Source organism: Mya arenaria, chromosome 6 (genome assembly GCF_026914265.1).
Source record: "Mya arenaria isolate MELC-2E11 chromosome 6, ASM2691426v1".
Lineage (NCBI taxonomy): Eukaryota > Metazoa > Mollusca > Bivalvia > Myida > Myidae > Mya > Mya arenaria.
In genome coordinates this window covers 37,222,359-37,234,690 of record NC_069127.1, presented here as the reverse complement: position 1 = coordinate 37,234,690, position 12,332 = coordinate 37,222,359, and the positions used below count along the sequence as shown (strand labels likewise).

The window sequence follows — 12,332 nt, the reverse complement described above, 5'->3', positions numbered from 1 at the left end:
TTTTGTTCTGAAGTGTGTCCATGTTATCAGACTGATTTTTCCCAAATGTTTCGTTGAAAAAATGGGAGAGGCGCTTAAAAATTAAAATTACTTTTTTTTTTCTTTTTTTTTTTCTTGAAACAAGGTGCGGAAAATCCAACGAACAAAATATTAATTTTGTGTGGCCTCAATATAAATAAGCTATCAAGAAAATAACTACATACAAATAAAAATATAAAGTACAAACTTAATGATGTAAACATATCACAAATGATTTTAATAATTCACAAATGTGATCTTTTTGCTGCATAATACATCTCTGAAGTCCAATTAGACACAAGTGTTATTTCATCTAAAACACTTAAAGGGACTGTACACCAGATTGGCACAAAAAAGTTTCAGGACAATTATCTAATAGAATGTGTTACGCTTTGATATCATAATTGTAAAAAAAAGAACCAAAATGTAAAAAAAATTGTGTCGGAGACCGGGTTCGAACCCATGTCGTCAAAATTGCAGTCCAGCGTTTTATCCGCTGAGCTACGATGGCTTACTTAAGTTTGTGTCAGTTTTCGACAATTTTCTTTTTTTTCGCTATTTTATCATACGGAGTACTGCCCCTTTAATACATCTTTATCGCCTAATAATATAAACATATCACAAATGTATTGAATTGCTGCATAATACATCTCTGAAGTCCGTTTAGACACACAGGTAAAATTTCACCACTTACATATCACTTACAGTGCTCCAGCTAGGCCTAAATAGCAGGGTGGGGCACCCCGCTGCCCTTTTCAAGCACCCTGCTGCCCTTTACTACACCCTGCTGTGCCCTTTTGTTTGACAGAGTCAATTTTCAGAAATAAGTATGAAAATAATAAATATTAATAGTTTTGACACTAAATTAAAGAAAACAGGTAAGGTATTCATAACCAACAATTAGGATTGAAAGTAATTACAACAAATACACAATAAGAATTCAACATTGGCCCTTGCAAGTGCCCGATCAAGGCTCATTGAAAGTGCCCTTTTTAACCTAGCACCCTGCCTTTTTCAAATCCTGGCTGGAGCACTGACTTAAAACATCTTGAACCCCTTTAAAACCTGCTTTATTGATTCTATATGTACTTTGTACCATAGGGGGCAGTATCGACCAGTAATGCACAATTTCATGTTGATACTGCCACCTATGCTTATAACATTATATAGAACATATTTTCCAGCAATTGGAACCCCTCCGCCATTACCAACAGTTATGATCTTTGAAAAAATACGGCTCTTCAAAAATAGTCCATAATGGTAAATTGAAAATGTGAAGTATGTGTTTTTAACCATGAAGGGACATTTTTATGTTTGAGGGAAAATCATCAAGCTGCATTTCTTTTAATTTGAATCATCATTCATTTCAGTACACTGTTTACATGGGTCTACTTTATTAATAGCATAATGATAACTGAGTTAATCACCAGGGGCCTCATCACCTTACAGTTGAACACCATTGGTTCGAACTCGCTTGGAATTGAGGTCCTCGCTGGCTAGAACTGGATGCAAAGGAACAATTTCATTCTTCTGATGGTAAAAATTCTTGAGGCTCCTGGTATTTTCGCTGGTCCCTTGGAGATCGAGCCAACAAGGTTTGGCTGTATATCTTGAGGCCTATTTAGAAGAGCTATCCTAAAGCTTGTAGGAGATGGCCAAGTTGTTACAATTGACTTTCCTGAATCTTAAATAAGGCAATCATAGCTTGATCTTGAAGTCAGTGTCCATCAAATATCATTTTTCATAATTTCATAAATTCCTCTTCGAACATGACACGATGAAATCGCTGGTTGGATGCTGGACCCCAACTAAATGCATCATACTCTGAAATGGACAAAAAAAAATAAGTAGATAAAGATGTATCATACAATTACAATGAAATAGTTGATTAAAAACACTTAGGATTAGATCCTGTCAAATGAAAGAACAATTAATATAACAAAGAAAAGTTCTAGTTCAAATCAGGCCATTTTTGTAAACTAAGCCTGCGCAAACATACACTGTTTATATTTGACTTCGTCAAGATTATAAGCCAGCATTTAATATGATTTAATGTTATCAAAGCTCTTTTAAAAAAACACAGATATTATTAAAATGAGATTCTAAAATAATTGCTTCATAACACTTGATGCTAGGGCTTCACAAATCAATGCTGGAGAGAATTGCAAACAGTCAGAGCATAATAAAAAAATGAACACACATTATAAGATAATTTTAATGAGATTGTTAAAATGCGTGACATCAGGGAAAACTTACAGCAGCTGGTACAGGGGTGTGAGGTGTACAGTGAAACTGCAATAAAAATGAGGCCACAAACTTTTGCATCACACTGTGGGCAAAATACCTGAAAAAGAGCATAAAAGTACAGTATTATATCAGTTACAAAAATGTATGTAATAACTTTAATATATTGTTTTTATGATTTAGGAGGTGGTTGCATCTAATTGTTTATTTAGCTTTTGTTTGTGGTTATTTAAATAAGGAAAACTCCGTTAACTTTTATTTAAATTTTCTTATTATACAATACATGAACAACAACATTTAGGAAAAGAAGATTCGAGGGTTTGCGCACCGCCATGCCCATTTTAAAGATCTGATGATTAGGATTTCTTTCTGTCCAAATCACTTACTTTTCCTGAAAATTGATTGCCCTTTATCTTAAAAGATAGATCTTATATTTGCATATAAAAAGATAATTATACTTTAAAAACGAGTGAACAATGTATATTATAAAACTCACAAACAGATAAGAGTAAAAACGACCAATAACCATGCAAAATTTGTCAAAAAACGGCAATGAAAAATGACTGTTTGGCCTAAAAAATTGTCTATAAGGTAACAAGAAACACGTTTTTGTTAAATTACCTGCCAGGGCACTGTGACCTGCCCCCTCCGAAGGCAATGAACCCCTGCCTGTAGGACATGCGGGCGAAACTCACACCCTCCCACCTTTCGGGCTTGAAGGCTTCAGGGTCAGGGAAAAATTGCTCATTTCTGTGAGCCCAATATGGACATAGCACCAGTAGATCACCCTTCTGAAGGTCATAACCCTGGAAAATATAATTAACATATTATATTGACAATAACTTAAAAAAAAAATTGTAAGCTTACGCATATATAACTGAACAAAGGCACCGTATGAAGCAAGTTGCATGTGAATATCTTGAAAGTATTTCAGAATTAGTAACAACAAACTCCTTAGGCCTATTCCATTTAAACATATAACCCTCGGGGGGAGGGTGACTTTTAAAATACCCCCACCCACCCCTACAGAAGTGAATTTACCTTTTGGGGTCCAAATTAGCAACAAAGACACCCCACCTTATACTATTTAAATAATTGCCTTCCCCCTGTGGGTTATATATGTTTTACTGGAATAGCCCTAAATTGTATTTTACAAAAGAAATATCAAGCCAATATTGTAGCATGTTTGAAGCTGATTCCTTTGTTTTCGTCCCTACATAATATAATACAGAGCTTAACTAGCTAGTGGAAAAATCGAAACGCTATTCACTTCTACCGCAATGTAGTTCAGTGTCCTCAATAAGAACCAGCAAACAGCCAAAATGGACAGTTCAAATGGCAATAGGGCCGGTTCAAATTTGGAAAACTAAATGAATTTTCAGTAGAATAAGTAAATGCTGGTCATTTACGTTACTATTTGAGATGGTTCAACCAAAACTTATTGAGAACCCTGAGCTATTGAAAGGTTATCCTTGACAACAATGTAGAAAATTGGTGCATGAACCACATCCCTAAACCTTACCCCATTTTTGGTTTACAGCATTCAGGGGCTTTATATTATGTTAAAGTCCATGGGATTCAAAAGGGAGGTATAACTGATACACAGAAACTTTACAAAATAGGATAATATTGCATACACAGGGATTCGGGTAGTGAAGCACTCATGAATATTTTCCATAACTCCTGTTGTGGGTGTAAGTAACTATTACTTAACACCAGATTCTCCCAGCCAAAACCTTATTTCAATTACTGATTTATTTTAGCTTGAACAATGCAAAAATCTAGCCTAACAATCCTTATTCACAGATGTTATTCATTCCACAAGAAATTATCTCACACCTACCAGGAGGTTTATATCCTTGACAATTTTACGACCCACAATTCCCTCTGACTGCAGTCTCAGTGCTTCCTGTACGCAGCAACGGAGATATGGGAGCTGCTTAAGGTCCTCGAAACTCAAGTCAAAGTCATCTGATGAAATGAGAGAAACAAAATACTTGTTGATTTTCATATTTTTACTTTAATGTTTTATAAAAATGACATCTCAAACAAAATCACATCAGACAGAGTTAACTAAGGTTTTCTCAAAACGAATTTTAATAAGCGTTGACAAGTTAATTTAATAAATTAAAGTTTCGCCATTCTGATGTGCTGCATAATTATTCTAGTTATGGTCATCATGACCTTGGCCTCTATCTTTGACCTTGAAACTGATTGGGGTCATCTATTGACCATAACCAATGTGCATTCCAAGTTTGAAGACTTGTCAAAAAGTGATTAAAAGTCATTGATAAGAAACTTAAGTGTAACGCAGATGACCAGGACAGATATGTTTCCAGTGAATTTTTTTGGAATTATTTTTACTGCTTGTGCCTTGCAAATTGGGAACAAATGTCATCTTTGGGAAAAATACAAAATCAGGCTAAAATAGCTAATATACATGATTTAACTTTTTTATGCATACATTATACTGTAAAAGAGTAAGTATTGTAAAGATTTTGTTTATATTTCAAGAAAGTCAGTGCTTCTTTATTCATTAACATGATGCACATTAATCAAATTAGGAACAAAATATAAAATTTTGGGGAAAAAGGACAGTTTTTTGCATTAGAAGGCAGTAAATTGCACCAAAAAAATCATTGGTTTCAGACATGCTTCATAGGAGACACAAAAATACCCATATCTCATTATTTTCTCCTTGGAGTGGGCATGTTTTTATCGGTGTGTGCTCTTCTCCTCCAGTTCAATGTTAACTAATCACATCAGAAATAAACCCACTGAAACTAACAACTCTCTGAAAGATGTCACTTTAATATTAAGGAATGCCTAATATGGTAAAAATTAAAAGTTTGTGGTTTTCTCATTTTTTATCATAGAATAGCACCATAAATTAAATTTGTCAATCAAAAACGTAACCTTATATCTTGTTGAAAAATTTATCCTGAAAACAAACTTTCATTAAAGTCTATAAAGTTTTTATAAAGAAGAATCAATACACATATATTACTCCCCATTATTTTACAAGAATAAATAAAACTACAATTTTGGATTTACCTCCCTTTGACCAATACTTTATCAAGGAAATAACTGATAACTTCCCTTTGACCAATATATTTCAACAAGTGACAAAGGCTTTTTCGTACACAGCATTTACATGTAGGGGCATACACAGGGATTCGGGTAAAGAAAGAAAGATTAATTGGAACACTAGAGGGTGAAGGGACGTTTTGTTCTCATTACTTACTATTAGAATAACTTACTATTTGGCTTTTCTGATCGAAGTTCATTTAACTCCTGGTAAAGTTTCTGTTTCACTCGTTCATCAGTTAATATTCTAGCTATGGCCCAGAACACAATCTGTTGAAATAAAACAATTAAACGATCAGATAAAAATCTACTTTAGAATGTCTGTACACATAAATCTCAGAAAGAAAATATGAAGCAGCATGTGGGGGATATATTTTTTCTCAGGCTCTGATTTATATACCTTATCCAACTTAACCATACATAAAGTATGATTAAGTACAAGAGCATTGCTTAGTGTAGCCAACATAATGAGCACCTTAAATAAGTGTACAAAAAAACCCAACATAAGATAAACTACAACCTAAAAAGTATCGATCATATCAAACATATATTACCAGAATCAAAATAGCATTGCTAAGGGTGTCTAACATCACTAGCACCCTAAGTATGTGCAAAAAACAACAGCTTAGCATATTACACATTTATAATAAAACCACAATCTAATGTTGTATTGATTATTACGAGTATATTACCGGAACAGCATTGCTTAACGCGGCCAACATCACAAGCACAGCATAGTTTGGGGCATCCTCTCCTGTTACGCTGTTAAGTTCATCCAACAGGGTCTGAAAGTTACAATGTTCTTGTTTAATTTAATGTAATTAAGGCTGAGAGTGGTCTACTGGTTGAGCAGATGGCCTCTCATCTAAGAGGTCACAAGTTGAGGCCCGAGAAGGGGTACATTCTCTTGGCCTCTGGTTTTTTCCTCAAGAAACAGATTTGAGAGTACTGGTACCAATGCTTGATAAAATCTAAACAATAAAGATCTTAGTTGATTCATGTAATCTTGCTTGCATCTTAAATAATGACGATAAATGTCTAGCCCGTAATGGAACTATTTTTTTTCCTCCATATTTTTGTGAATGGGTAATTGTGAAAACAGCAACATGGCAAAAATTTACCGAAAGAATATATCAAACAAAACAAAGCAAAGCCAAATTTAAGATCCTTAAACTGAATGTTTTTTTTAAGAGATGAGGACTGCATTTGAACATTGCTAACTGAGCTAACTTGTTGAGAGTTCAGAAAAGAGAAAGTAATATATATTAAGATTTTTGGTCCAATTTTTGTGAATAAAAGTATACTTTTTGTGATTATGAAAGGGGCTGCATTTTTAGTCGAAGAAAAACAAAACTTTAGTCGGAAGCGAAATCTTTTTTTTAAGTTTTTAAGACAATATCTTTAATAGATCAAAGCTTTTGCTAATAATATTAATACAACAAATATAAATAAACAACATCATAACAACAATGATGCCGCCACAGACAACACCATGGCTTTGACAATTCTTTGACTTTTTTCTTTGAAAACAAAATCTACTCAGCAACAACATCAACTAGTCCTTGTTCTTTTAAAAAGATACCTCACATTAAATCCTCATTACCATGTTATCCTTGTGTGTGCTTTTGAAAAACTTTTCACTCATTCTCTTCAGAAGGCCGTTTCTTGCTTGCGTCCATTTCCGGCTAAAGATAGATGGCAGTTGTACACCAAGCTCGAAGTTCTCGTCGAAGCATTCAAACTGCTCAATAAACTGGAGATAGTTTTGCTGAAAAAGGGAAAACATTCAAAACTTACTATTTTTACATACTGCAGAATGGCAGGTCTCTCAACTGTCACGAAGGGGATTAAGACCATCAGAGCATTTACCGGTACAACAGGGAATTATGCAAACAAACAGGAATTTCAAATATAATAAGTTAAACTTCTAAAAAATACTCATTGAAAATTGTTTCACTTAATAATTATTCGTAATTATTCACTCCCCAACTGGATATCACTATGTAAAATAGAAATCATTTATTTATAAAAAAAAATCATAACTCCAGACATGTATCCATGGTCGAAATTAGAACAATCCCGTAGAACAATCCCGCAAGCCCTGCACTGGCTTGCTCAAATTCTGGGTTTTATACAGAAGGGCTTGTTCAAAAATGTAATGCCAAGCAAAAGTATATATGACTTTTGGCTTGTTCATCCAAATGACAAATTTTGATGATTGATGTAAAATAATATACTGTATATACCTCATTTGCCATGTATAATGGTACGAGGGAATAATCTGTGTTTTGAGTTTGAGTTAGAATCGTAACCCACCTTGTCATCGAAAGAGAATCCACAATCTCCATACAGCGTTTCTGCGATGGGTGCGTACATACAGCGCTTCACCATCCCGTACAGCTCGAACCTCTCTGAAACAAAAGGACATTTAAATTACTTTCATGTATTAGGTTATAACCTACATTTCCAGCCAATGAGATCGCCTAACAACTTAAACAGACACAATGTCATCATTTGGTCCTCCCTGCTGAAAACATGTTTAGAATACAACCTACATTTTCAGCCAGTCAAATTGCAGATAGGCCAATGAGGTTGTAATTTCTAAGTCAGCCCTTCTTTATCATTAAGATGTTCCTTCAGATCAAGAAGGGCTATGCTCACTCTGCCTATTCTTGATTGTTAAGATTTTATTTTGCATCATCTATCTACTAGATAAGACCAGTGATGTTTTTTTGAATTATTTTTACCACCTGTGCCTTGCAAACTGGGAAAAAAAGTTGACTTTCGGAAAAATACAAAATCAGGCTAAAATAGCTATTATAATGGAAAATATAGATGTTTTAACTGTTTTATGCATACATTATGCTGTGAAAGAGTAAAACATGTCAAGATTTTGTTTATATTTCAAGAAATTCATTGCTTTTTTATTCAAAACGTTATCTGCTTTATCAAATTGGGAAACAATTATACAATTTTGGGAAAAATGGACAGTTTTTCGCAAGCGATAACAGCCTTTAGAAGGCAGTAAATTGCACCAAAAAAAATCACTGAAGACAGCTAGTGAAATCTTATACTTCTGTTCTGTTCTGTTCTAAATAACTAAGAAGGGCTCACCAATACCACAATTTTCCATTCTTAATAATTAAGATTTTATTACATAATGGGTTGATTGTTCAGAACTTTGTATAAGTAAACAACATTGTTAACATCATCGTTGCTAACTTTATAATCTTAACTGCTCTGGAGGATAAATGAATGCAATTGTGATCTCCAGTGTTCCTAACAAGATTTGAGACAACTATTTTAGGTGTATTTGTTTTATTTCAATAAATTGGCATATCATCAAACAGTTCACCTTTGAAAGTTAACAATGATGTCGTTAATCAGGTTGTAAACTTTAACAAAGTTCTTAACAATCGGCCCATTATGTTCTTACTTTTACCAAGTTTTATCATAAAAAGTAAACAGTTTTTATTAATTATTGAAAGCCACTGGACCAATATAATTATCAATATGTTTTTGAGGTTGTTTTTTTTAGTTGAGCCATTTTATTTGAGCAACCAACATATCATCATTAGGAACTGAATCGAATTTAATGTACTGTACATTGAGTCAATTCGGCAAGGATTCAATTTCTCACAATTTCTTGCAAATCAAGCAGAACGACGAAGCAAATTAAAAACTAGAAATCATCATTAATGTAACCGTTTTTTTAATAACTGATGCGAGAATTGTACATTGTGAGCTCAGCCAAAATAAAACAATGCCAATTAAACAATGCCAAAAAAGACCCCACAAACATAAAACAATTTACAGTATTTCTGGCTTTGTGCATGTACATGTACCTACCTTTAAAACTTAGTTATAGCAGGTATATGAATCAGCAATGTTAAAGTTCATTGACCTTTCTGTATGGAATATCGCTGACTACACAGAAAAAACACTACATTCTATATATAGTCATTATACCATGTCTACAAAGTAATTCAAGTTTTGAACTTTGTCACACCATCCCCCCTCCACCCCCACTTAAGTGATTTACATAATTTTCAATTTTGCCCATTGAGATATATAGAACATGAATTCCATTCAAGGAATGGGTTATCTAATTTCAGTATACATACAATTACAGCTTCTAACTCGACCTGATTTATACAAAGTCCCATATTTGGTTTAACTTTGATCGCAGTTATGACAAAATTTACGATAGGAACAGTGCCAAACTTTGGCAAAAATTAAAAAAATATTTTTACAAGATTAGGTGCCAAATACCTTTATATGGTAATTACTTCTTTCATTTCAAAGAGTCTATATTTGTACATTATCTGGCAGACAAAATATTTTTATATAGTAATTACTTCATTCATTTCAAACACAGTCTATATTTGTGAATGATAAATAACCTTATCTGCATCGGGAGTTCATTATTAAGCACTGATTTATAATATTTAATATCAATGATCATTGTATTGATTTTTACAACTGGCCTTGAAAAAGCCCCAAAGAATTTTTATTACAAATTTTAATTTGAAAATATTTGTTTAAACACTATTCATAACTAAACCATACACACACTTTTTACCAACTGCTTAAAAAATGGAAGGGCCGGTCAGCGCCTATTTCGTTGGTAGGATCGGGTTACTCGAACCAAATGTACTTTTTTAGGCCTCACTGAAAACAAAAATGAAGTGCTGTGTGGGTCTTGCTATACGTACCCTCTTTCGGGATAAAGACGTCAAACTGTTTCCGAAACTTGCCACAAATAGCCCCTGTCACATCGTCAAGTCTCAGTGGGGAAAGCGTACCCTTCACGGCATGGTAGAGTTTCGAGTGACGCTCGATAAATTTGTCCTTATTAATCAGTCCTAGAAAATATAATACATGAAAGAACGATAACACCTTAAACAATTATGCAACATTTTCATAAGTTATCCAGTCTTTTACAGTAAGTATCTATTCCACAGGTCAGATTTTGTGTTCCCGATCGTTTTATCCAAATTAATAGATTTATGAGCATTGAGGTATCAGATAAATATGTCAAATTTGCTCATATTCCCAGAATGCCTTAAAAAGGCCAGGGCCAGTATTCAATATTTAACTTATCCTTATCCTTAGACATGCCTCAGTGATTCCATTCAGCCTATTGGTCAGCTAAATATACAGGCCAATCAAAACACTTAGTTTCTAATCTTAAATTTAAGTTTAATCTAAGTTGCTTATTGAATACGGCCCCTGGCCCTAAAATCACAAATAAACTTAAGCAAAATCTCAATTTCAACTTATTTGTCCACATTACAGCATGACATAATTTAAAATTGCTAATGTTTTACTCTTTTAAACCACATTCCCTTGTGAATAATATGTTGATAAACATTATCCTTAATATTCTGGAAAAAATATTTCTTAAGTATAAAATTAATGTACTTGAGTACTAACTCAAAAATAAAAAAATGGACTCAAGTACAAATTTTGCTCTCAGATTTGTTTCTATCAAATATTGATCATGTATTTGTATCCACATAGTCTATTAGAAACAGCACTTTAAAAATTAGTTAAACATTATTATATATCAACAATTGAATCATGCTATGTGGTTCTGTAGTAAAGTGAGTTGAGATTGAGATTGTGACATTGGGGACTGGTCTTAAGTTCTTCATTATTATATATATTTTTCTGGAAGTTTTTGTACAATGCATTGATTATTATATAGTTCAAGGATTTTAATTTGATGAATACTTGTAAATCTTCTATTTAAAGTAATGGAAATTAATATCTTTCATAAAGTCTCACAATAAAAAATCTTCTCCAAGATTGGAAGATTTGAGGATGTAAAATATTAATTTTACAAGCTACCAAAGCCACCAGTTTTTGTTACTAAGTAGTTCCAATGACTTTAAATGCCGAAAATGACAAAAGATCATAGCTTACCTGCTTTTGTAATAGCGTCAAAGACAGTGAGCTCAAAGTCAAGGCATGGTGACTCAAAGAAAACTTGATACATGGTTTGGTCTGTGAGGATATGGAGGGTCTGACCAGCCACGTACACCGAAAATAAAGGGCCATGCTGCAAAACAAAGATGAATTGCTCTAGAAGGTAATTTTATTTTTTTAAATCAGATATTAGAGATTTCTCATAAAAAAATGATATTCTGAAATATCTTATGCTAAATTTTTATTTTAAGTTTAAAGTAAGGACTTAAATTAGCTTAAAGAAATAAATCAGAAGTAGAACTTTTTTATTCTTTTGGAGGCCATTTCAATAAAGATATAAGTCCTAATTTTAGTCAAAATTATCATAGTGTCATAGTTTCATTATATTGAAATACTGTACTGTATTTCAGTGATTTCAGTTTAGCCAGTATTGAAAAATAAATAAATCAATGTTTTGACATGACATTTATGACGATTAAACAGCATTAAGATAACTGAAGTTAGGACTCAATTTTTGATTGGACCCTAGCCACAATAATGCGTATTTAGGGAGCTTTTTTAACATTTGTGTATTCATTTAAGAGTCGCCAAAACAAAAATCGTCAGAGAAACTCTGAAGCGGCTGTATATATGGACTAATTGGACCCCCTGCATGTCTCTTGGTGTTTGGAGCCATGAAGCGGCAAAATATTTAAATGAGCTTAAATAAATCTTTTTTAGAAAAATGACAAAAAAGAGAAAAACAAACCTCATCCTTTTTCTGTCCAATAAACGTGAGTGGACTCTTTCCAAAATCCAGAGCACATCCAAGAAAAGGAATCCAGCCACGACAACATGGTGGAGAGTTTAATTTAAGTTTCACTCTCCTTAAATAAATACAGAAAATCGTACACAAAACTAGACAAACTGTTAATTGTTTAATATAATTATCTTTCAAAATTAAACAGAAAGTACAAATTTCCCGCCATAAGTCACTTTGGTTAAATAACGCTATCATCTCGCGCAGTTCGAGATTAGCACCTGTCAAAATTTCACCGGATTTACACACGTTG

At 33.3% G+C, this 12,332-nt stretch overlaps 1 protein-coding gene across 1 annotated transcript; it reads right to left on the bottom strand.

Annotated features, from left to right (window-relative positions):
• Positions 1-1,070: 1,070 nt before the first annotated feature.
• Positions 1,071-12,306, bottom strand: LOC128238221 (24-hydroxycholesterol 7-alpha-hydroxylase-like). Its single transcript, XM_052953897.1, has 11 exons — positions 12,029-12,306; positions 11,278-11,413; positions 10,065-10,214; positions 7,666-7,760; positions 6,953-7,117; positions 6,042-6,134; positions 5,523-5,619; positions 4,106-4,233; positions 2,884-3,068; positions 2,275-2,362; positions 1,071-1,842 (listed from the first exon to the last, which is right to left on the bottom strand). The coding sequence occupies exons 1-11, from the start codon at positions 12,275-12,277 to the stop codon at positions 1,768-1,770; spliced, it is 1,461 nt and encodes a 486-aa protein (XP_052809857.1). The 5' UTR covers positions 12,278-12,306; the 3' UTR covers positions 1,071-1,767.
• Between the last annotated feature and the right edge of the window lie 26 nt (positions 12,307-12,332).